The sequence below is a fragment of the Gopherus flavomarginatus genome, chromosome 4 (genome assembly GCF_025201925.1).
Source record: "Gopherus flavomarginatus isolate rGopFla2 chromosome 4, rGopFla2.mat.asm, whole genome shotgun sequence".
NCBI classification, from domain to species: Eukaryota; Metazoa; Chordata; order Testudines; family Testudinidae; genus Gopherus; species Gopherus flavomarginatus.
The window spans coordinates 110,676,910-110,703,857 of NC_066620.1; the positions used below are offsets into that span (position 1 = coordinate 110,676,910).

A 26,948-nucleotide genomic window follows, 5' to 3' on the forward strand; every position below is an offset into this window, starting at 1 on the left:
TTGCTGGCAGGACATCAGATGGACAGGTAGGAGTTACCCTTACATTTCAGGGTAGACAGCTATTCTTGATTCCTATTTTCTGCTGCCCCATCTCTCCTATTTTTAACAATTACAGTGCAGTGGAGCTGACTATGATTCCACAGTTCCTACAGCAGATTTTATACCGTCTCTGTATATTATTTAGAGTGACTGTAGTAGTCATGACTGTATGTATTCTTCTCTGTATTTTCTTGTTGAATTGTCTGCATAGACTGTATAGTGAATATAGTCATATTGCCAACTGCATGTGTTCATAAACCGTGAGTCAGTCCCCAACTCATGATATTGGCTTAAAAATCTGAAGATATTAAAAAAAGGTATAAATGTTGGGTTCCTTTTCTTTTCCCTTCTGGCATTTGGTCTTTCAGGGTGCACTTGGATCACATTTTCAATCTTTTTTCCTTAAACATCAGGGCTAGAAATTTACCTCTTCTTACATGAAATCTGAGATTCTAACATAACCCAGTGCCTCCAGAAGTTGGGACTTCAAGAACAACAAATAAAATCGTGAGAGTTAGCAGCGTCAGCACTTGTTTGTTTGCAGGAGTGGTGAAAGGTCTCAGTCTGTGTGTGCACGTGTGCAGTACCTCACAGGGTGATTTCAATTTAAATGCAGCCTATTAAATTATTTACAGAAGACAGTTGGCTAACCCATTGTACTGTATGGTAGGAGCCAAAGGTCACTTTAGTATGCCTAGTTGATTCATACGGTAATTTGATACAGTACTTAGCTCTTTGCTTCCTAGCCAGTAAATTAAACCTTATCCTTTTATTAGGAGTCAAAGTACCATAACTTTCAGAAAAGCCGAAGCTTTTCTTATAATGGTTTCTGAAGGGTGTGTGTTAGCAGATTTTACAGGTGTGTGGGAGTGCATCCTTGTTCAGAGGAAACCTTGGTGTGTTCTACTGTAGTGTAAATCCTAAAAAAATATAAAACAACCCCTAGACACTTGATAGCTAAAAATAATCTATTTTTGCAGCCGTTTGTTTTTCATTAGCATTATTTAAATATAAGGCAGTAACACCTACTAATACCATAGGTGGTTTCTTTTAAGATGCCATATTAGGAGTCTCTCAGTGTGGATTATATTGTTTGATGGGTTATATTACATGGTATATCATGAGTTTTGGTGCATCTTCAATTGCTAGTTTTAAATTTGTACTCATTTCAGTATTTTGTCAATCTGCAGTGTCACAGATAATCAGGAAATAGTGTCATGATGCCTGGACTTGATATTACCAACCTTTATTCCCTTTCTACCTTTTTACCTGGCTCTGTCATCCTTTCTTTCCATCCCCCTCTGACTCGTTCTCTTCTTTCAGCAGGGTCAGTAAACAGTAACATCACTGTAATGCTTTCAGTTATGTCAGGCTTTTCGAAAAAACTGAGTTGAGATGATTTAGTGTTTTTACTTTTGGTAATGAAAAGAGAAGGTAGCAACAACCGGGGTGAAAGGCATTCGAAAGCTGCAGTCACACACCAATGCTGTGTTGTTAGCTTGTTCAGTGCAAACCTCTTGCTAGTGTACAGTTTTTGTTTTCATACTTTGAACTCAGACTTTTTTTACATCAGTTTGTTTATTGGCAAACCCTGCGTTCTATACATTAAATGTTTGTGCAATTATAGATATCAATAATTTATTCCCTCCTATCTGAGTCTGCACAGTTGCACTTGAGTGTTCTTATTTGTGTGTGCAGAGTTCAGAAGTTTTCATTGCCGTTGAGCTCTTGGCTGTGGAAAGGAGGAGTTTGCTGCCTTTGTGGCCATGCCTGTCGGAGAGAGAGCCTATCATATTTCACTCTAATCCTAAGCGATAGCCACGCAGTCTGTTTTATTGTTAGGAGAATCGTCCTGGAGATCTCTCACTAGGCTTTTCATTAAGGGAAAGCAGGACAGATGGACGTAGGAATCAGAGCGGCAGCACTGTTTTTACGAGGCAGAGACATAAGTACTCTAATTTATATCATACTCTGACAACTTGTTTGATCTGTGTGTCTGTTTTCCCACTGTATTGTTTCTGATGAGATAGAACAGACGACCGGATTGCAGGCTCACTCCTGGAAAATTACGTCAGGGAGAGGAGTGGGGCTGTAGTTTTGGATGCTGAGTGGAAACTGAAGAAAGCATGCGCTTTGGTACTATACTTCTACAAAATCCTAATATGCTTTTCTGAAACTCCTGCAAGGTGCCACTTATGGTGTTTTTTTCTCTCTTGTTTTATTTGGCAGCTTACAAAGTGCTGTAGGCAAAGCAGCCTTAGGAGAATTGCACTGGCATGGTGACCCAGCTTCGTACTGCTGCTGGTTTAAATGCAGCAAGTGTTTTGACTGAATGAGTTGGAAGAAACCTGGACATATCTTGTATTTCAAGATTAGCATTTCAACAGCCAACGTGAGAGGGACAGGAGCAACTCCAGAAAGGGCTTCTCTGAAGTTGATTACTATAGTTGGCTTTAAAGAAAATGAAAAAAGAATGCACCTCAAGGTCTTTCAGACTCAAACAAAATTCAGGTTCCCTCTCGCGTGCTGTGAGCTGGATAAATTTCTCCTCCTTGTCTAAGCAGACAAAAAGATTGTTTCGCAGTGATGGTGAGCTCTCATCAATAGGTAGGCAGGTAGAAGAGGATGATGAGAACTGGACCTGCAGAACTCAACACAGAAAAGGTGACCCACTTTTTGTCCACATTGAATTGTCTCTTTGCTTATGTACCATTTCTTCATTAGTTTTTTTCGCCTCCCTGTTGTCTCTCTTAAGCTCCTTTTCTTTGACATTTGGGTTCTTATGACTAGTAATACCCACTGGTGCTGTTAAGCTTAGTCACTTAGTAGGGACGATCTCTCCCTATGGGTCCGACTCTGCTATTTTTAGCGAGATTACTTCATCAAAGATAGCCTAACTATGCCTACATGTGCTGTAATTGCACTTCCCAGATGCAGTGTAGACATACCCCCAGAGGAGTCAGTGTGCCTCTCCCAATGCTGTGATTGAATAAGCAGGGCAGAACTGTCCTGATCTTAGCATGATTTTGTAGCAATGTCCTTGGTGTGGTCACATCATTTCTATGGGAATTTATAGAAATTCAAGTGGAAAAAGCCATGAACTTCCTTGATTGGGAATGCAACATTTATTTCCATGATGTATTAAGTAGATTTTGTTTATGTATATTTACATTTCCGTAGTACATGGGGGCAAGGCTTGTGACTGGGCCTCAATAGCAATTGCTGGTTTGACAGATGTTGAAAGGATCTTTTATTTTGCTACAGTAGCAGTGCCCAATTATGGCACCACTGTTTCTCTAACAGGCTGATAGTGTTTTCCTGACACGCTCAATATGTTAACAGGTGATAGTCGTGCTGGAAAATGTTAAGCATGTTTTGCAGACACACTCTCACAGGTGGCTCATAACCCCACTCGAATAGAGGGAGGTGGGAGTCCAAGAGAGAAGAGAGTATGTGGGATGTGAACTGAGCAGGCCACTGAGAAGAAGCCCAGGAATAGCCAAGCCTTGAGTGTTCCTTTTGTGAATAAATCTAAACACCAGCAAGGAGTTAAATTTTGACTTGTGCAAACTGTTTGTAGCAGAATGTGGAAGCCACCTGCTCACACATGTCTCTACTAATGACATCGCAGAGTGAATTTCAGAACTCCCCATACCTCTGTTGACAGACTGAACTATTATTGTCAGTGCATTTGTCATTGGCTGGTATACAGATAAGATTACTTGATAAACGGTTGAATCATCATTTATCTGTTGCTGCTTGAGAATGGCCAACACTGATTTGTTAATGGAAAGCCTAAGGTGACTGATTTAAGCTGTAAGGTGACTTCTGTAAGAGCAGGCAGGCACTTAAAGGACACTTGTACTTCCAAGTGAATTTTCCCTTTTTTTTTTTGGCAGCAGTAGTGTGTGTTCAACCAGAACCGTAGTCTGACTTACTCCAAGTCAGAAATAAATATGGTTTTGGTACGTGGTTTGGATGTAACCTCCCCAGCAAGAACACTAAAAAGGGTGTATACAATTGTGCTGTGGTACCAAGAAGGCGGAACTGGATGTTGATTTGTTCTTTTGAAGGCTGCTATGTAACCATTTAAATACACCACTACTTCGATATAATGCTGCCCGATATAACATGAATTTGGATATAACGCAGTAAAGCCGTGCTCCGTAGGGGCGGGGCTGCGCACTCCGTTGGATCAAAGCAAATTCACTATAACTCAGTTTCACCTATAATGCGGTAAGATTTTTTGGCTCCCAAGGACAGCGTTATATCGAGGTAGAGGTGCACTGTAAAACTGTTTCAGAAGGATCTTCGTTTTGCAATTGGCTCCTAATTTTTATTTTTTAGTTGTTGACAAGTTTGTACCATACAGTGATGGCTGCTGTGCTCAAGTCAGTTCTATTACATTTTGTGATGTTATGTACTGTTGGTCACAAAATTCAGTGTACACTATTCATTATTACAGTAACTCTCTTGCACAAGCTGGAAATTCTTTCACAAGTTTTCAGATGGCATGGCTGTGATGGGAAAGGAAAAGATGTTAGTGGGTTAATGTAGTGTATTAATTTTGCTGGGAGCATTTTTGTACACTTGATTTATTGAAAATAAAGAAGTCCATTGTATAGAGTATAGGGGGCGGGGAGGCTTCCCTCTGAAATTGGTCATCAAGCTATAAAAGCTTGCATCCTTTGTCATAAGGGAGATTACAGTATGTAGGTTTTGAGTAGGAAACGAGAGGGATAGGTTATGCAGTGATGACATGCCCTGCGCTTCTCCTACAGAGAGGGAAGGCTCAAATTTGTCTTAATAATTTGTAATATTAGTTTGCCTAATGGATATCTGTTCAGATCATAACTTGCTCTACCCCATTTGTTCTGTTTGGCAGTCTGCTGAGAAAAGGCCTAAAGATGGAAATTATATGCTGCTGCAGGTCAGGACTGAGGTGCATTTTGCCTGAGTTAGGGGTTAAGAGGAGTTTGTATTCTGTCTGCTACAAACATTCTACCCAGTGGTGTCAGTCACGCACACTCGTGAGAATAACCCATAATGCCTGACTCTTGTGCCATTGTCTCGTTTCTTGTTTTGAAAGATAAAAACGTGATCAGATGCTCATGTTCTCAAACTATTGCACTCCATTGGAGCAGCACATTACATGTTGCCAACCTTTGTAGCAATAAAACTTAGGATGGGCATCAGTGTCTGTCTTAAGTGTCAGATTTCATGACTGTGGCACTAAGTTATAAGATGACTTCAGAGAAAAGCAAAATTGTAGATGAGAAAAAGGAGGGGCTTAAAATGCATAGTCTGACTCACTCTGCTAAGGATGTCCTGATTTTTAATTGAAATTGTATGTACATAAACAAAAAGCTTCAGTGCTGTCAGGATAATTCTTCACCCACCTCTCCTGCTTAGACAAAATGACCTTGCACATCAGTTCCTAGGACTGACCTCCCCCTTCCTCTTTACCCAACTGTATACAAAGGAAGAAGTGTTAACGGTGAAAGGCCTGGTGTAAATGAGCAAAGGGTCTTTACTGGATCTCTCCTTCTGAGCTGTAACTCTTTTTCCCCTGTCTTTTGCCACTTTATTGTGCTGCCCAGCTCTTGTTGCATTCCCATACCGCTGCTAGATGACATACAAAAGGCAACGTGTTGCTGACTCTCCACCAGCTAACTGGCCAGCTCCAGTCATCTAGGAGCAGCACTTCTGCAAATGCAATAATAGGAGGCAGTGAGATTGCTAGGTTTACTTTTTTTTGTTTCTTTTTCTTTATTTCTTTATTTAAAAATAATTTACTAACTCGAAGGAAATCTTGAGGTTCTTATTCAGGTAAGTATCAGAGGGGTAGCCATGTTAGTCTGGATCTGGAAAAGCAGCAAAGAGTCCTGAGGCACCTTATAGACTAAGGGTATGGCTACATTTGGAATTTCAAAGTGCTGCTCCGGCAGCACTGCGGGAGCGCTGCCGCGGCAGCGCTTTGAAGTGTGAGTGTAGTCAGAGCGGCAGCGCTGGGAGAGAGCTCTCCCAGCGCTGCATGTAAACCACATCCCTTTACGGGTGTAGCGTACAGCGCTGGGAGCCGCGCTCCCAGCGCTGCTGCCCTGATTACACTAACGCTTTACAGCGCTGTATCTTGCAGCGTTCAGGGGGGTGTTTTTTCACACCCCAGTTGCAGCGCTGTAAAGTGTGAGTGTAGCCAAGGCCTAACAGATATAATGGAGCATGAGCTTTTGTGGGTGAATACCCACTTCGTCAGAAGCAAGAAGTGGGTATTCACCCACAAAAGCTTATGCTCCAATACGTCTGTTAGTCCATAAGTCTTTGCTGCTTATTCAGGTAAACTCACACTGAAGTCAGTCGATCAAGGATTTAGCTTATATCAAAAAGAAATTCTAGTGATGTTTCAATATTCAATATGAATATCCACACAGGATATTCATTTTGTATTTTGGTACATGAAGCACCAGGGTGTGTCTTTATCAGATGGGAAATCTGTTACTAAACAGATCTTAAAAACAGTTAATGAAATACTTGCTTTGCTGTTCAAAATTGCTGTGCTTCACTGCAATTTGCCTTTTTCTCAGTAATTATCTCAAGGAGTTCTGACATCTCAGAATATACTTTTATCACCATATTTCTCCTCATTTACAGGAATCTGAAATTTCGTATTGAGGAATCTGAAATTTCGTATGTTCATTATGTGAGTTTGTTTTAAGTGAGAGAGGAAATGGGAGTAGGTGAACGTGTCATATCCCCACTTCTCATCAATCCTAGACAAAAACAAAAGAAAAAATTGGCTTATATTCTTTATTATTATTTGTATAGTAGTAACATGTAGCTGCTCCAATCTTCTGCTCCTTCCACCATCATGGAGGATACATAAGAGAATGGAAACAGAGACTTTCAGTCAAGAATTGGTTAGTGATTGATTCTTTCTGGGCTTGATCCTGCAAGTATTGAACATTCTGCCCCATATCCAGGAAAGTACTTGACATCCTTAACTTTAAGCACATGAGCATTGAAGGCTTTTCAAGGGCTTAAGTGCTTTGTTGGATTAGGGCCTGAGTGCTCAGTACCTACCAGGATCAAGTCCCTTTGTAAATGGTGTTGGAATTTCTACCCATCAGACATTGTACATTGTATAAATAGTGGCAGGAAATTAAGATACCAGAATACACAGTTAATAAGTAGGTCTGTCAAGCGATTAAAAAAATTAATCACGATTAATCACGTGATTATCACACTGTTAAACTATAATAGAATACCATTTATTTAAATATTTTTGGATGTTTTGTATATTTTCAAATATTTTGATTTCAGTTACCACACAGAGTACAACACTGTGCTCACTTTATATTTATTTTTATTACAAATATTTATGCTGTAAAAACAAAATAAATATTTTTCAGTTCACCTCATACAAGTACTGTAATGCAATCTCTTCATTATGAAAGTTGAACTTACAAATGTAGAATTATGTACAAAGAAACCTGCGTTCAAAAATAAAACAATGTAAAACTGTAGAGCCTACAAGTCCACTCGGTCCTACTTCTTGCTCAGCCAGTCACTCAGACAAACAAATTTGTTTACATTTGCAGGAGATAATGCTGCCTGCTTTTTGTTTACAATGTCACCTGAAAGTGAGAACAGGTGTTTGCATGGTACTATTGTAGCTGACGTTGCAAGATATTTATGTGCGCGATGTGCTAAAGATTCATATGTCCCTTCATGCTTCAGCCAACATTCCAGAGGACATGCATCCATGCTGATGATGGGTTCTGCTCGATAATGATCCAAAGCAGTGCAGACCAACTCATGTTCACTTTCATCATCTGAGTCAGATGCCACCAGCAGAAGGTTGATTTTCTTTTTCGGTGGTTCGGGTTCTGTAGTTTTCGCATCAGTGTGTTGTTCTTTTAAGACTTCTGAAAGCATGCTTCACACCTCGTCTCTCTCAGATTTTGAAAGGCACTTCAGATTCTTAAACTTTGGGTTGAGTGCTGTAGCTGGGGTGACCAGAGAGGAAGTGTGAAAAATCGGGACGAGGGTGGGGGGTAATAGGTGCCTATATAAGACGCAGCCCCAAATATCGGGACTGTCCCTATAAAATTGGAACATCTGGTCACCCTAGCTGTAGACATCTCACATTGTTACCTTCTTTGCATTTTGTCAAATCTGCAGTGCAAGCTTTCTTAAAACGAGCAGCATGTGCTGGGTCATCATCCGAGACTGCTATAACATGCAATATATAGCAGAATGTGGGTACAACAGAGCAAGAGATATACTATTCTCCCCCAACAAGTTCAGTCAAAATTTAATTAATGCATTATTTTTTTTAATGAGTGTCGCATGGAAGCATGTCCCCTGAAATGGTGGCTGTAGCATGGAGGAGTATATGAATGTTCAGCATATCTGGCAAGTAAATACCTTGCAATGCCGGCTACAAAAGTGCTGTGCGAATGCCTGTTCTCAATTTCAGGTGACATTGTAAATAAGCCGGCAGTATTATCTCACGTAAATGTAAACAAACTTGTTTGTCTTAGCCATTGACTGAATAAGAAGTAGGACTGAGTAGACTTGTAGGCTCTGAAATTTTACATTGTTTTGTTTTTGAGTGCAGTTATGTAACAAGAAAATCCCTACATTTGTAAGTTGCACTTTCACGATAGAGATTGCATTATGGTACTTGTATGAGGTGAATTGAAAAATACTATTTCTTTTGTTTATCATTTTTACAGTGCAAATATTTGTAATAAAAATAATATAATACAACACTTTGTATTCTCTGTTATAATAGAAATCAATATATTTGAAAATGTAGAAAAACATCCAAAAATAGTTAATAAATTTCAGTTGGTATTCTATTGTTTAACAGTGCAATTAAAACTGATTAATCACGATTAATTTTTTTAGTTAATCGTGTGAGTTAACTGTGATTATTCGACAGCCCTAATAATAAGGCATATGCAAAAATATGGTCAGAAGGCTAGAGTAGGCTAAGGGCTTGTATACGTGGTGCATTAGTCTGCCCCAGATTTAGCATTCACTAGTATATTCTGTCCATGTGTGGCCTGTGTGGACCCTATGGGCATGCACTAAAAGTGCCTTTGTGTGTGTTACCATAGTACTTTTTGAAATGGAGCTACATTAATGTGTACTAGGCAACTTTCAGTGTGTGCCAGCAGGGTCCACGTGGGCCAGGTAGTGCACAACATGTTCATATGTACTAGAATGATCACCCCTCTGGTGTGCACTAACACACCATGTATAGAAGCCCTTAGTCACATAGTATCCTGCTCTCTTTATTTTTCACTCCCCGCACAGTTCATGTTCCATTTTTCTCTTGTTTAGTTTTTCTTTATCAATTCTCATGACATGCATTCCTGAGAACTGTTCAAGGGGAAAACTGCAAGCTGTCATGACTAGAATCAATAAGAATTTAGTCAACACATTAAAGATTAACAGATTGAACTGGCATTGGTTTGTGGGGCCATGCAACAATATCATATCAGGTTTTCAAGAAATAAGTATTGATGCATCTCTACTAATGAGTGTAGATGATAACAAGATGCAGTGACCTCAGTCTGTGTGGGCTGGGACAGATCCTTTAAAAGACAGACAGTCTATTTGGTCATACAACTGCTTTGTTGTAATCTTGATTAACAGAGAGAATTAGGATATTTTGTTAACTCTGATCTTAGAGTTTTGGGTATTAAATATTTTACACACATCCCGTTCAACTGCCCATTAAAATGGACATGTGAGAGATATCGTCTGTTGTGCACGCAGGGATGTCACTGCTAAAAAGAGAGTTGACTGAATTTTTTTTTTAATCTGTCCCCATAATTTAAACTTCTTTCCTTTAGATGAGGTGAAACCCATCTGGTTTTTATGAACCATTTTTTCTGTTTTTTAATGCAATGGTACATGTTGGTGCAGTGACCCTGTTTTTGAAGGATACGTTGGAAATTTCAGAATTTCTTGAGGGGTTTGAAATGGTCAGACTCGAAAAAAAAAATAAATAAAAAGCACATCTTGGCTGAGGACTATATTCACTGTCCTTTAATAGAACAGATTAGACAGATGATTTCAGAGTTTTTTCTGTAGTACCCATCACCACATTCAGAGCCAGATTTAGGGGCAGGCAGCTCAGGCGGCTGCTTGGAGTTCCAGGCTTGGGGTGCTCTGGGCTCGGGGTGCTGTTTTCGTTGACATCCATCACATTTTGCAGAGCTGAAGGACACTTTTTCTAATGTGTGGGATAGCTCTGAGGATTCTGCTGATGCAAGTGGTCACAATCGTGAGTGGTGAGCTAAGTTTTCGAAGCTGAGGCTCATTAAAACATATCTTCGATTGATGTTGCCTGACAAGAGACTGACATTGCTTGCTATTTTATCACTTGAAAATGCCATTGGCCAGTCTTTGGATCTCTCGGATGCTGTGCTTCAGTTCATGAGGGCAAAGGTGAGAAAAGTGACCTTTTGAACTGAAGGACTAGGGTTAACATTCTAAGGATGTCACCTAGTGTAACACTATTTAATACGGCTCTACCCAGTGTTGGTGCACAGTTCAATTTTTTGATGTTAGTACATTTCAGTTATTCTTAAAATTAAAAGGTTTCTATAGCTTAGAAGAAACAATTTTTTTAAAATTTGTTTATATATGGCATGAATAAATACAGATTTACAGATCCTAGCATGCAAATTTATTGTCTTGTATGACAGAGATAAATCATGCGTGCAAATCGTCAAAGCTACAAATGCAATAAAAAATCAAGTATTTAAAAGTTTAACAAATGGTGCGGGGGGGGGGAGAGGAAGGGGGGATGCTGAAGATGCTCCTTGCTTGGGGCGCCATTTTGTCTGGGGCCAGCCCTGACCACACTTCTGACCACTGAACTGATAAATTAGGACATGATTTTCTTCCGTTAAATAATTCCTCGTCACTTATTAAGTTCTTTTAGAATACCCAGGAAAGGTTTGAGATTAAGATAAGCAATGAATAGTTTGGATGCTTCTCTGAATTTATGGATACCTCACCACAGAGCCTCGCAATCCCACATCCCTGAACAATCCCTCTCAAACAAAAGTTGGTAGGCTGAGGCCTGTAGTAGTCTATTTGTGTGAAGCCCATTGGCCTGCTACTGCCTGTTAATGTTAATGAAAGAGGACAGAGCTAGGTGTTTCTTCTTCTAGCATCTTCAGGGTGGTTTTGTTGCTTTTTGGAGAGTTCCAGACTTCTTTCTTCTAGGTTCTGAGAGATTTGGGTCTTCTACATTTTTGTGTTTTTCCCCAGTGTCCACATCTTCCAGTCTCCCTCTGTGACCTCCATTACGCCATGTCTACATTCTCTCACTCCTCTTAGGTTTCCTACTTCCCCTGGGTGTTGCATACAATTAAATGGATTTTTAATTGAGAGAAGTGCACCCTAGTCACAAGTTAATTCTTGCTGGAAGTTCAGAATGGGGCCAATAGCTTGCATCACACTTTTCAAACAATTTGTGTCGTTACTGCTAGCCTTTATCGTGTTTGCTCCTCCATCTCAATGGTTTAATTTTTTTTGTATTCTCTAAGGGAAGGTAGCTAATAGTTTGTTTGGTCTGTGTTGGTGGTTTTATGGGGGAGAGTGGTTATTTCTTCGGTGTTGACTGTAAACAGCTAGGTTTCAAATTCTTTACAGAAGCTGGGGAACTGTCAAGGACATATTTGACCTTATATTCTACATTCTTCCTTTCTCTTCTCAATAAAACAAAACTGAGAAGCTATAATACAGATACTTTTGACCTCTGAACAAAGCTTAAAGGAGCAGCTGTAGCAAATAGAAAAATACTCTATTTTGTGACTATTCTTCAGGCCTTTGGGAGTATGTTTGTGTGTGTGTTTGTTTATGTGGCAGCACTGTAATGAAGGTTGCATCCCACTTATGCATTTGGGACTTCTCATAACCTCTTTGTAGCTAGGGTGATCAGATGGCAAGAATAAAATATCAGGATACATGGAGAGAGGGGGGGAACCACATGTTCGCTGCTCCCATTGGAGCCATGGGGGAGGGGAGTGCATGGCTCTGGCCCCTTCCTTGGGGGGACCCAGAGGGAGATGTTGCCACTTCTGGGGAGCTGTTCAAAACTGGGTAGGGAGCCTACGTGCCTGGCAACCTTACAATAGTGGGACAAATGGCGTCCTGATTGTATATAGGTCACAGCGTGGGATTAAGAGTTCAATATTGGGACGTCTGGTCACCCTATTTGTAGCTTAGACCATTGCTCCTTTTAAAAAAAAAAAAAAAAAAAAAAAAGGCAGTGGTGGAAAACACTGCTAGAGTTGTCTGAATTTTCAAATGCACTGTGTGCAATAGGAAGTGTTCCCTCAGCAATGATCCACATCTGCCCCCATCCCCTGTTCTCTCCTGCTCTGTCCCTTCCCATTTTCTTTCTTATTCCCTTCTAATTATACCCACCTTCGGGGAGAAGGGAGGCCGGGAGAAAATAAATTGTGGAACTAACCTGATGTTGGCTGCCATAACATTTGTTCACAGTGCTTGCATGTTATATCCCTGTACCCACTGTGTGTCTGTCTTGACTATTTAGATTATAAATTCTTTGAGGTAGGAGCTATCTTTTTGTTCTGTTTTTGTACGTAGCACACTGGGGTCCTGGTTCATGACTGGGGCTCCTAGGTGCTACCACAATACAAATAACGAATAATAGTATATTAGCGTTCAAAAATCACTCTTCTGGACTTTGGGCTGCCCTGCCTTATCATTTTTCAGATCCCTGCCGAAAATAAATAACTGCACAGATTCCTACCATACCAAATTTATTGCAACAGCAGATAGTGAATGACTTCATATGCAATACAAATGTCACATGCAATACAAATGTCACAACAGTTCTGTTGATTTTGCAGAAAGATAAGTTACTTTCAGCTTAAGGTTCTACACCAAGATTTGCTGGCAAACTTCTCTTGTTTTCCAAAAGCTTAAATTCTCCAACATGAGAGGGAGACTCTTACAGCCAGGGGTGCTGGAACAATGTGTACTGTGAGGGTGCTGAGAGCCATTGAACCAAACTGCAAACTCAGTATATAAAGGAAACCACTTCAAGCCAAGGGTGCAGCAGCACCCCTAGTTCCAGTACCTATGCTTAAAGCTCACAAATGGAGCTACCAGCTCTGAATCTGCGGTGCCTTTTGTGACAGAGTCTCACCTTTCCCCTTGTCATGCTGGAAGGCAGGCAGACAGAGGGGAGGACTTCTCCCTGAAGTTGTATAAGGAGCTGAACTAGAAGCCCTATTGCTCATGCTCTTGTCCTTGCTGGTGAACCTCTTGTAGTTTGTTGTCAGGAACTGATGAGCCACAGCTAGTAGTAAAGGGCAGAGGCAAGAGGGCATTACTGGGGTGGGAGGCATAAATGAGAAGAGAGCATATTAATGTGAGGACATTTTAGTGGGAGCCATTAATGGGCTGTCCTCCACCCTGCAGCATCCCCACGTATCTGTACACTGTCTCACTTGGCCTCCCCCAACATTCCCACTCCCTTAGGCATCGAATGTGTGTCTCTCTGCTACTGGCAGTGCCACCTGAAAAACTACCTTGGCTTGTCACTCAGAAAAGTGTTATTTTTAAGATGACTGTCCCTTTAAGGATGGATTCAAAGTTCAGAAGGTAGAATTCACTGGCATTTTGCTGTGTAAAAGGCCAAGTCTTCAATAGAACTCTAAAACTCTACAGTATGTGGAATGTTTGGTTTCTGGACAAAAATCTCAAAACTTGAAACATTTTTTATGCCAAAGCTTTTTTAAAATTGCAGAGTGGAAACTACTTGTGGGCTCAGGCTGTGGTGCCATAATAGCATAGATAGTGTGGATAATTATTGTGTATTGATATAAAATGTTAACTTGGAAATGCCACAACCATACGTTAGGTTTATATTATTTCTCTGAGAATGTATATCAGTTAGCATTTTAAATTCCCATAAACTTGACAATTAATTACTCTTAGCATAAGTAGCAATATTAGTGCTGCTTTACTATGTCATTACAAACTACAAAGTTAGTAATGCTTTTGCCATCTGTGATTGATTTAAATACTGATGGTATCAGGTAAGTTTTCTTTAACATTCCAAAGAGAACTTCATCACTCTGGGATTTAATTTTTAGAATACTTTCATGCCTCAATATTTAACATTGTGCCAACACTTTTTTCAGAAACTCATTTAGGGATTTATAAGTTATCCTTTTATTTTTTTTATTTTTATTTTTTTTAACCGAAGGAGGAAACTTAGTTTTCAGTATCTGTTTGTAAATATCAGATTTTTTTAAAAGAAAGTCCCAATTAAATTTTAAACGTTTAATTTATAAATTGTAGGTGTCTTTTCTAGAAATGTTGATTCAATTTATTTGTTAATTTATTAAAGGAAATATTGGCATAATTAATCCATAATATAGATTAATGTTTTTAAGCCATTTTTTATTTTTTAATGAAACATTTTCTAGTCGTATATTTTGTACATATGTGAACTGATTACTTTCAGCAATAAAATTTAAAAAAGGATGTTTAGTACACAGACTATGCACTCTTAAAAGGAACTGTGCACTCTTAGAAGGAGCTGTTATGGCTTGTTGGAGCAATACTCTGTGACAGATTGCAGTGTTTGTAGGAAAAAGCATTGTGCAAATAAGGGTTGAGGCATTTGTGTAAGTACATAAATACCCATTTATAAGAGCCTAAGTAAGTATTTATCCAAGAGATTGGAATGTCTCCCAGGTAAATCCTGCACTGTTCATAGAAGTTAGTCTTTTTTAAATAAGAAAAATAAATTGGTATATCATAAACACTGTTATATTACAGAGCTAAACCTAATAGTAGAAAAAACCTAGGAAGTTTAATGTGAAGTCTGATGCTATGTTCTGTCATACTCTGCCTTTTACAGATTGTCATTACTTGAGGACATATAGCTAAAATCAGATGCATTTCAAATGTTTATGCCACAATAGTTTCCCATGCTTATGCTATGTATTAATTTGACCCATAATATGGTACTCTGAATGTTAAGCCTACAGTTGGTCAGTTCAGATATTTCATGTGTTTTTATGTAGTTCTCAAACTGGGCCAATCATTGCCATGTTCGGATATTTATTTTACATAAAGCATGCAATATTTGTCACAGCGTTTGTGAACATTACATAGCAGAATGCATTTTTAAAATGCTAATAATATACAGTGTCAGTCACAGCTTTTCATGATGGTAAAACAGCTGGAGGTATGCAAAGCCACTAATTTTTATTGTGTGTGTGCAGATTACTGTAGTAAATTGTTTTGCCATTTCCACCAATGAACACAGCTGTATATGGCAAAAATATAGAGCTCTGATTTTTCTGAACAATATAGTGAATTTGATCCACAAAAACAAATTATTTTTCCATAGACGTTTTTGACATATCACATATACATCCAGATTGGGATCATTTATCTGAACCCTCCAATGTAGCTTTGGAGGGTTGGATAACCTGGGCCTATATCCAAGCCATCCTTGTTGCTCATACTGCAAAACTATTGCCAGATATGCCTGTTTTTATCCTTTTTTCCAGCACAAATAACTTCTCATGGCAAAACCTATTTTTTGCCTTGCTCTTTTGTCCCCCGAAGTTTAGGGAGAGAACAAAAAAAGTTTCACTTTTGAATTGTGATTGTATGTTTTGCTGAAATTTATTCTCAGAAATGAAGACTTCTCTTCAGAAGCATTGGTAATGACTCCTGTTCAAGCACTTCTTCCCAAGTCAGGGATATTCTGAATGGAGAATGGAAATTTCTGCTAAAGGAAGTTTCCAAACAGGTGCTTTTATTTAAAAAAATACTGTCACTATTTCAGCATGTTCATTCACAATCTCTCTGCAGGCTGATGCTGCAAGATGCTTAGTGCCCTTATCTCCTACTTACTTTACTTTAATTTTTAACTTAAGTTTGGGTAGCTGAGCCCACTACAGAAGGCACTCGGTGTCTTATGCAAACAGGTCTTTGGAAGCAATTTTTGTAGTGATGAAAAATTAGTGAAAGAATCTGCTACTATTGTATGAAGAGTTGAGAGTCAAAGTGCTTATCACATAAGTTCTGTGTGGTTTTTATTAGTTAACACACGTGTTTATTCATATATAGATATTTGTGAAGAAATATGAAATTTATATGACAAGCTGAAACTTTCTGATTAGTATTTTCCAATGGAAAAAGCCACTTCTTTCTGTCTGGCTTTACAGTCATAGAGCGTGTGTTGATTTTGTTTCCGATATTTTAGACACTTATAGTTTAATGACATACCCTGCTTTGAAATGAGATGTACAGTAACAGTTATAATATCTTTTACATTCCACTGTGACTGTGATTTATGAAGTACTTTTTGTGCTGTAGTTCTAGGAAGAGTTTACATAGATCTCTTTTTGGAAAAAGAAGACACTAAAAAAACACACACACAACAAGTTGTGAATAGAAAGTGCCTAGATCAGGGATGGGCAAACTTTTTTTGGCCTGAGGGCCACACGTGGGTATGGAAATTGTATGGCGGGCCATGAATGCTCACAGATTTGGGGGTTGGGGTGTCAGAGGGAGTGAGGGCTCTGGCTGGGGGTGCGGGGTCTGAAGTGGGGTCAGAAATGAGGAGTTCAGGGTGCAGGAGGGGGGCTGGGGGTTGGGTAAGGGGGAGCTGAAGGCTCTGGCTAGGGGTGTGGACTCTGGGGTGGGACTATGGATGAGGATTTGAGGGTGCAGGAGGGTGCTCTGGGGTGGAACTGAGGGGTTTGGAAGGCAGGAGAGTGATCAGGGCGGAGGGTTGTGGCCAGGGAGGGTGGCAGGGTTGCATGCTATGGCAGCGCTTACCTCAAGCAGCTCCCAGAAGCAGCGGCATGTCCCTCTCCGGCTCCTATGCGGAGGCGTGGCCAGGCTGTGCTGCGCGTTGCCCCGTCTGCAGGCACTGCCCTTGCAGTTCCCATTAGCTGCGGTTCCTGGATAATGGGCCACTGCAGGGGCCGTGCTTGGGCCGTGGGCAGCATACGAAGCCCCCTGGCTGCCCCTATGCATAGGAGTTGGAGGCGGGACATGCCACTGCTTCTGGGAGACAGGCGGAACCATGGCATGCGCGGAGTGGGGCCAACCCCTGACCCCGCTGGGGCAAGCCCCAGACCCTGCTTGCTGGCGGGAGTTTGAGGGCTGGATTAAAACGTGTGAACGGCCAAATGCCCATTCCTGGTCTAATTTCTTAAGTGCACACACAAAATGTTGTAAACAAAATTGTGGCCATAGGTGGTTGGATTGGCATGGTTCCAACAGCAGTGCTGTTACTATCATTTGTTTGCTTTTTGTTATAATGAGAGAATGAACATAATACTGTGACTTCAATATAGGTTTTAATCCTTAAAAATAATTTTTAATTGCATTGCTCATAGATGGCTCCTGAGCATAGAGTTTGCATTTTTTCCTTGTTCTCCAGATTTGTTCCTTTTCTCTGTTTCTTATTTTCACTTTTGTGGTCCTTAGGTTGAAAATGCTGTTTCAGCAGAGGGACAGAGTCACTGTCTTTGACAGTCCTACTGCTGCTAACTTTATTTTGTAAATGGTTGTATGCGTTTCAGATAGGTATCATACTGAGTTTTTGTTTGCCCCAGTGCTGTATAGTCAATCAGGTAGACTCTGTTACAGCTTCCACCAGCTGATAAAGTAAAACAGAATTCTGTTTTTACACCAATGTTTGCTGACCATCTGCAGTTGGTTAGTTTACTTGATTGAGTCTCCTGTAACTGAGGAGATGCCTGCCTTCATTCTTGGAGGGCTTGTAGCCCAGGTATTCTGGCTGCACCATTGGGAGTGTGTGTGGATGAGCTCGAAGGGATACATGTATTAGTTATGCGGACAAATGAAAATGAAGGTGAAGCTAAGGTTAAGAGTACATATTGGTAACAAGGATAAAGAACCTTACAAGAATGTTGTAACTAGTTGAAAGAAGACAACAGACTATCAAAAAGGCAGGAGCTTCTGTCAAACCATTTGTAAATTAAGGTCTGTCTACTAAATTTGCTCTCTGCTTTCTGGTTTTTGCTACAGAATCTCAAAAAACAGAAACAAAAAAACAAAAAACAACCTCAAAAAACAACCTACTATAGAAGCCTTATTGAACTCTGGTGAACCCTTCTATTTTTAGGCTGCTCGTAATTCAGGAATCCATGGCTCAATTCACTTGAATTGTGGTAGACCTAAACAACCAATTTGGAGGCTAATACATCTTTATGGTTTTTATTGAGGGAAAGGAGCAAAATTGGAGTTCAGATGGGAACTCAGTTGTAACCTTAACTGTGGAATGGTTACTGTCGCTGCAGGACAGAAAATCCCTTATGTACTGAAACATATTAACCCCCACCCAAAAAACCCCAAACAGAACAAAAACAAAAAATCCCCACGAACAAAACCTGACCCTTTGAAATATATAGAGTACATGCTTGTGGTATATAGTGGAGTTAAATTGTCAGCCTAGGCATAGTCTTTTGAAAACACAAGCAGATGGAATACTTTCTGTACCAGCAAAACTTAATTAGAATGTACTCTCTCAAATCTTCTCAATATTTCTCCTACATATGCCACAGCGGCCTCCATTTTGGCACTTTACCTCTGTGGAGCAGATGGTTTCCTCAGGCACTGCTCTCCTGATCAGCCTGTAGCATAGGAGAGGGAGCAAAGAGTCATGAATTAAGTGTACTTGCCTGTATGCTCAAAATGATGAAGATGTTGAGAACGAGAGGGCAGCTTATAGGGAAGATACTCAGAAGTTGCTGAGGCCAAACACAGTAGCATGGTGAGAGGGAGAGTGAGTGAGGAAAGTGAGCTGTTGGATAAAATGGTCACAATTCTCCCAGTGCATGAGGTGAAATCATGAGAAACACTCGTTCCCTGTAATAAAGGTGTGAGGAAGTACACTCTTCTGCCACTTCCCTGTTAAAACCCCATTTCCTGCACACATTATGTAGCATGTCCATTAGCCATGGTGTAAGGAGCTGTGCTTGCAAATTGGCAGGTCTGATTTAATTATTACTAATATAAACCTTGTTCCTCTGCTGGAAGACAACACAGCCAGTCTTAGTAATGTACTTTGCTTGATTAACTGCACCTGCTGACCATCCCCCGAGAACCGCCCACTGATATAAACAACAGATCATTTCTGGTATATCCCTGCAGACTTATCTCTTCATATACAGACCATCACACTTTCCCCTGCCTGTATGTTTGTTGTGTAAATTCTCTTATCTTCCTAGCCCTTTTGTTTTTATTTGGGACATTGTGCTAAAGGGTGGATAGGGAATGGTGGCTTTATATTATACATCTAATGAATATTATAGTTTTATGTTGTCTTTTGAGATCTGAAATGTGCAGGTACAGAGCTGTGGTTTCCACAGCCTTTTATGTATTGTTTCCTTGTTTCCCCTATTGTGGTGAAATCAGCTGAAGAATGGGGATGGGGGTGGAGCTGAGAGAGTGCCTGAAACCCCAGAATAGCCAGTAATCTGATGGTAAGGGATATGGGTTATCCAGGATCAAGTACCTGGTCTGTCTGATTTGGCAAAGGGACTTGAATCTGGGTTTCCCACATCCTTGGTGAGTGCCCCAACCACCAGGCTATTGTGTCTCTGTCAGGGCACTCCCAGACTGCTGTAAGGGAACTGATTGCTGGATCCTGTGTCTTTTAAGCCTCTGTAGTCTGATCAGAGTCCAGACTCTTCCCCTGTGTTGTGGTCTCTAGGCTCCTCCTAGGGTACAGATCCTCTAGCACCCCCTGCTGAGAGCTTAGACCCCACAGTCCAGAACTACCTGCTCCCTAGTACCAGTGCTGATCCCTCAGGTGCTCCCACACCTTAAACACAATCTCTCCCAGAGCTCCAGTTTTGGGTGTGTTCTGAGTCTACCGTTTAACTCTTTAGGGCATGGGATAGGTGTAATTCATAGCACATGCAAACAGAGATTGCACATGATCCTAACACCATTGCTCTTTGCTTAGCATGAGAAATACACAAATCTGTATAAAATAATAAACCTACATGCATCCCTGCCCCCGTTTCCTCACAACTTCTGAACATTCTTTGGGCCAGGGTCAGAATCCTCTGCAGGACAAGGGGGTGGACAGGGTCCTTCTTCTGCAGTGCATGGCTTGACTTTCCCAAGCATTGTCTTCTCTCACCCCGAAGTCAGCTTGCTTTGATGTTGGTTGGTCCTGCAGCTAACCTGGCCCCTTTGTTATGAAACATGTCAGTCCCTTCCCCTCTCCTGCCCAAAACTTCCTGTGTGGCTCTGAGTTTTTCCTCTGACCCACCCAGCCTCAGTAGTTTTTAAAGGCTAGCATCAAAACCTTGGTGTTTTTGTCCTGCTTTTTTGGATTTTCCACTTTTCAAATAGCAGCTCTTAAACAGACAAGCTGGAGAAAACTAGTGTTCTGGCTTTAACTGATAGGTGAATATATATAAAATAAAAACTGAAAGTGAAGGGATGGAGAGATATATCTCCATCCTTTTGTTTTCAGTTTTTATTTTATTTAATATTCCCCATGAATTTATCAGTGTTTATTACCACAAAAACAGGTGAAAATCAGTGCAAAAATATTAATAATTTTTCTGGGTAAATATCAGGGTGTGTTTTCATCGATGGAAACACGGGCAAAAAGTATTTAGTAGATTAATGCTTTGAATTCTGTTCATCAGTGTGGTTTGCTGCAGAACTAAAACAGAATTCAAAACACAATGCAACCTCTGAGTTTAAGAAATAGATCTCTATTTGAATGAAAAGTTTTATTTGGGGATTAAACAGTTTACTGTTGTAGACTTAGAACTATTAGCCTATAAATATTTACATTTAATAATTGGGTCACACCATTTGCAGCACATCCTCAACTGCATCCTTTTCTCCTAGGTTTTTTTTTTTTAATTTTCAAATACTTCCTTGTGTTCTGAAATGTATTCTGATATAGATTTTCATTTCTTCCCATTTTAGTATATTAGATCTTTAAACTGTTAGCTGCTAACAGCTTGAAATGTATACGTGGTGGGCCTGAGATTCATCAATACGTTCAGATGCACACACACTTCAGACCTTGTGTGAATGCCTGTTTGTTTATTGTGTTTCTTCTAGACTAATACATAGCCTTACTTCAACAGGCATCTTTGCATATATATACAGGCTAATGTATTATAATATATATATCTCATGCAAGGTATTGTATTTTCCTAATAAAACAAGTAAATTTTTGTATTTGAATAATACAAAAGTAGGGTGAAAATCAGAAAAAAATGAATAATACCTTTTGTAAAACCTTGGATTTTTTCCATAAAAATTTGTTTTCACTGAAAACCAAGGGCCTTATTTATTTTACCAGTGCTACTGACATAAAATCAGGACTTGAGTCACATTTTAGAATATGCATAGCATCTCTCATCCAAAGATCTCCAACTGCTTCAGATAACCTTAATTCAGCCGTACCACCCTACCCCGTAGGATAAATATTACTATCCCTGTTTTACAGATGTGTGAAAATGAGGCACAGAGAAGTCAAATGACTTGCCAAACGTGACACAGAGAGATTCAGTAGTGGAGCAGGAAATGAAACAGTAAATGTGATTCCAGTTGCCTGCTCTTACAGAGGGGCATCTATCCTCTTTTGTTCAGCAGGTGATAACACAATTTAGTTTGACTCCTTCCATCTGACTTCCTCTGGCTAACTTAGACATGAGTCCAGCATATCCTGTAGGTTGTAGTGCTGATAAGAAATACAGGCAAACTTCATTTTGCTTAGGTTTGTAAGAAAGGCAACAAATGTATCAGACTAATTGTGTCAAAATAGAAATAGAAAACCCCCTTTGCCTCCCCTTTCAGCATGATCATTCTGCACACTGAAGGCTGGGTTTTGGTTGAGTTGTTTCATATTCCATGGCTTATCAACCTGGCGAGTCACACAGGTACAGAAAGTTCATAACCTTTTTTTATGGCTAGATTGGAGTGTGTTGGGTGGGAGGAGGATGGCAGGGGAATTCTGAAACTAATTACAAAAGTATATAAAAGTTGAGATTCACTGCCTTGTTCTACTCCACACATGGTAAGGGGGCTAACATGGTTTCATATCTCAGTGAGGACAAGGCCTACGTAGAAATGTTTTGTTTTGAACTTTTAAGAAGTTGTGTAGGGTCTGAGTCCCGTGGTTCCAAATCATTAGAGAGCCACATGGCTAAAACCCTGTACAATGCTAAAAAATATTGTGGCTAATTGTTTCTGGACTGCCGAGTGAACATTAATTGCCATCGGAAAGCTATGTCTCAGTAACTGGGTATCATCTTCTATTGCTCTCGTTCACTTGTCGTCTTTAGTCCAGAAGGGAAACAAGCTTTTTGTTTTTGTTTTGTATGTCAGCCATGGGTTTTTTCAGTGTGTCATTTTACCGCAGTATGTGTCCACCATTCATATTAATGTGCATCTCAGGGAAGTTTTCTGTTCTTTTTGAACACAGGTGGTCTGACTAAGTTAAATTCTAGTTATTAGAATGTGTGGTTTTGGTATTTTTTTCTTAAATGTAAACAAAGTAACTTGATCCTGCCAGGAACACTTCCCTTTTCATGCACCTGGCCCTTTTAAATGTGATTTGCCTTCTAGACAGTAAATAAAACGGTAGCAGAATAATTCCATGTTTTCCCTGCCGTACTTGATCCTGACATCCCTATTTTCCATTTTAGTGCCATTATTGTCAGCACTATGTTATCATTATTTTATTATAGCAAAATACCCAGTTACCCTGAAATAGGAACCCATTGATTTCTGATGGAAAGTACTATTTAAGTATAAATAAATGTGATGAAGGTTTTTGCCTCTGAGAACAGGTGGTCCTCTTCTTGGCATTTGTGCAACATACCTCAGGTGGCACGTGACCAGGATTCATCACTAAGGCTAAGATTTAGTCATGGGTATTTTTAGTAAAAGTCATGGACCGGCCACGGCCCATGACCTGTCCATGACTTTTACTATAAATACCGCTGAGTAAATGTTAGCTGCTCTGGGGGGCCCTGGGGACCACTGCTCCAACAGCCTCTGGAGTGGTTCCCGGGCCGCCCAAGCAGTGGTGGTCCCAGGGGCCCCTCGAGCAGCAGCTGGTGTGGCAGGCCCCACGGCCGCACTGGCCACTGAAGCTGCAGAAGTCCAGGAGATCCTGGAAAGTCACGGAATCCATGACCTCCATGATAGACCTCGCATGACCGTGCAACCTTATTCATCACTGAATTTGGTTCGCTGGTTGGATCTTTAGCTTCCCCGGGTTGGAGTAAAGTTGTAAGCATCACTAATACAGTTCAGTTGTGTCAATTAATCAGATGTAATTTGATACTGAAGTTCTTGCCAAGTAATGATTTTAAATTTAAAAAAAGTTTTACAGCAGTGTCTTGATATCCCTGGATAATCTTTTTTGTTTTTCTGAACCACTTCCATTATGGTGATTTCTTTCCTAAAGAAAACAAAACATTTTTCTCCCCCCACCTCTTTGCGTCTCCCTATCCTGCATCAGAAACCCTTCATTAACTATTTTAGTATAGTTGTTCTCATAGTAAATCCTTTGTCTTTTGTCCTTCCTCTTTGTACCGCTTCTGTGGCTAAGGAATTCCTGAACACGTTTGGAAAAGTTGGCAACAGATTCCTTCCTTGACAGCAAGTCATAGAAGATTTTGCCCTTTCTGTGCCCCCTTAACAAGTCAAACAAAAGATAACCGTAAATACTTGACAATTCTGGTTTGCAATAAACTCAGTCTCCACAGTATTAGTTCCTTCTTTTCTTTCCAATAATAGCAAAGTGAGATCAGTGCAAATGCAGAGGTGTAAATAACTTTGAAAAATTAATATTAATTTAGGATTCTACTTCTGGTGAGCTTCAGTTAAATAAATGATTGAGATTTGGCATCTGATTTCAGATTAAATTTTTAGTATATATAATTGGGTGCCACTTACCGGTGAGATGGTGCTTTTGGGTAATTTTCAAAAAAGTCTAGATGCATATAGAAACCAATTTCAACTTTCAAGTGTTGCCACAAGTGTTTTAAGCATTTTAAAATGTTTGTTTTTATTAATTCAAATATTCACAGTTGTGGGAAATTATGTGTGGCAGACAATAGTTATTTAGTGATAGTAGATTTTGAGATTCAAAAGGTTAAAGTTTTATAAATACTAACTGTCAGCATCATATATAAAAATGTACGAAGTACACCTCTACCCCGATATAACACGACCCGATATAACAAGAATTCTGATAAAATGCGGTAAAGCAGTGCTCCAGGGGGGCTGCGCACTCTGGCAGATCAAAGCAAGTTCGATACAATGCAGTTTCACCTATAACGCAGTAAGATTTTTTGGCTCCTGAGGACAGTGTTATATCGAGGTAGAGGTGTAAATGTATTTCCATCAAACTCTAATATGTTCTCAAGCACCATTTTTCTTTGCCTAACTCTACATTTCTGTTATCATTGATGGGAATATTTGTTTGTTGGTTTGTATGTGTATGAAGAAACTAATGTTTCCTGACATTTATCAATTAAAAATCTAATTCTGCCAAACCTTCTTACAAGTAAGGCTGACACATTTCTATTCACTAGGCTCCTGGTGATCAAGTGCACTGTGGAGGGAACACATTGGATCTTTGTCGGAGATGGTTTAAGGTGCTAGTTTAACCAGTGAAACAATGGAGCAGTGTTAAAAATAGAGGCAACTGGATAGATCATCCTTGTATGAAAGGTTTCAGAGTAGCAGCTGTGTTAGTCTGTATCCGCAAAAAGAACAAGAGTACTTGTGGCACCTTAGAAACTAAAGATTTGGCTACACTTGCAGATGTGCAGTGCTGGGAGTTAAAGCTGTCTTTGTACAGCTGTGTAGGGAAAGCGCGGGAGTGTGGTCACATTTGCAGCATTTGCAGCGTTGTTGGGAGTGGTGCATTGTGGGCAGCTATCCCACAGAGCACCTCGTCCCATTTTGGCGCCGTGGGTTGTGGGAAGGGGGCGGAGGGGGCGGGTCATTCTGCTTCCTGTCCCAACACCCCGTGATGCATTGCTTCACATCCCAGCAATCCCTGTTTTTTCCGTCACGTTTGGCGCCATCTTGACTCTCTCAACGGTTTCTGTGCAGCGCGATTTCTGTGGGAAATGGAGCCCGAACTGCTGACAAGTCTCGCTGGCACATCACGTTTGGCAGTTGAGCTATTCCTTAAGATCCAAAGTGATGAGGAGTCCGACGATGATAGCGAGTCGCCTGATGCATATGACATTAAATTGCTTCTGGCAATCACAGAAATGCTCAGCACCGTGGAACGCCGTTTTTGGGCCGGGAAACAAGCACTGAGTGGTGGCATCACATCGTCATGGAAGACTGGGATGACGAGCAGTGGCTGCAGAACTTTTGGATGAGAAAAGCCACTTTCATGGGACTGTGTGAGGAGCTCGCCTGCACCCTGCAGCGCAAGGACACGAGATTGAGAGCTACCCTGCCGGTGGAGAAGCGGTGGCTATTGCAATCTGGAAGCTGGCAACTCCAGACAGCTTCCAATCGGTCGGGAACCAGTTTGGAATGGGAAAGTCGACCGTTGGTATCGTGTTGATGCAAGTGTGCAGGGCCATTAATCGCATTCTGCTAAGAAGAACTGTGACTCTGGGGAATGTGCAGGACATTCTGGATGGCTTTGCGCAAATGGATTTCCCTAACTGTGGAGGGGCGATAGATGGGACGCATATTCCTATTCTAGCACCACCACACCTAGCATCCGAGTACGTTAATCGGAAGGGGTATTTCTCTATGGTTCTCCAGGCACTTGTGGATCACCGTGGGCGTTTCATTGACATTAACACAGGCTGGCCTAGAAAGATGCATGATGCACGCATCTTTCGGAACACTGGCCTGTTCAGGAAGCTGCAGGCAGGGACTTTTTTCCCCAGACCAGAAGATCACAGTAGGGAACGTCAAAATGCCCATTGTGATCCTTGGAGATCCCGCTTACCCGTTAACGCCTTGGCTCATGAAACCGTATACAAGGAAGCTTGACAGGAGCAAGGACCGGTTCATCTACAGGCTGAGCTGGTGCCGAATGACTGTGGAGTGTGCTTTTGGCCGTTTAAAGGGGCACTGGCAATCTCTGTATGGGAAGCTAGACTTGGGGGAAAGCAGTATCTCCGCAGTTATATCCGCGTGCTGTACCCTCCATAATATTTGTGAAGGGAAGGGTGAAAGATTCAGTCAGGCATGAACCTCTGAGGTTCAACGCCTGGAGGCTGAATTTGCACAGCCCGAGAGCAGGGCTACTAGAGAGGCCCAGCACAGGGCTGCAAGGATTAGGGATGCCTTGAGGGAGGAATGTGAGGCTGAAAACCAACAGTAATATTTGGTGCCTTGCACAGGAGTGAAATGCAGTGTTTCCTAAGCTGATTTGCAGTGCCTGTTTCTTTCCTGGGCTAAGGTATCTTTGACTTTCTGCAATAATAAAGACTGTTTTCAAAGTCAATAATTCATTTATTGAAAAGAAAATAACTTTATTGACAGAAACACAACATTTTGGGGACCTAAAAGAGCAGGGGGGTGGGGTGGGGAACTGTACAGTCACAAGTTTGAATGTGTCCTGTCTGGAGTGCTGTGCAATGACTGCTGCACTTCAGGATGCCTATACTGCATGATGATGGGGGTTGAGTGCAGAGGGTAAGGGTCGTAGTTCTCAGGGCTGGTTGGTGAACGTACGGGTGTCGGGGGCAGCTGGTGGTGGTAAGAACCTGGATGCTGGGGAAGGGGGTTTTTAGCTGACATTGGGGCACAAGGGAAAGAGCTTTGGGATGGGGGGTGGGGGCAGCGCGGTAGTGATCTGCCTGCATGGCTACAAGTGA

General features: G+C 40.8%; 1 protein-coding gene across 4 annotated transcripts in view; it reads left to right on the forward strand.

Annotated features, from left to right (window-relative positions):
* NHSL1 (NHS like 1) overlaps window positions 1–26,948 on the forward strand; it is a 254,240-nt gene that overhangs the window by 80,531 nt on the left and 146,761 nt on the right. For 2 of the 4 annotated variants that reach the window (XM_050949410.1, XM_050949411.1), the window contains exon 1: window positions 1,927–2,703. The exons of the other annotated variants lie outside the window; for them this stretch is intronic. In XM_050949410.1, the coding sequence (XP_050805367.1) occupies window positions 2,502–2,703 (202 nt within the window). In that variant the 5' untranslated portion in view covers window positions 1,927–2,501. Of the gene's footprint in view, window positions 1–1,926; window positions 2,704–26,948 lie in introns of those variants that run through there. 4 annotated transcript variants of the gene reach the window in all.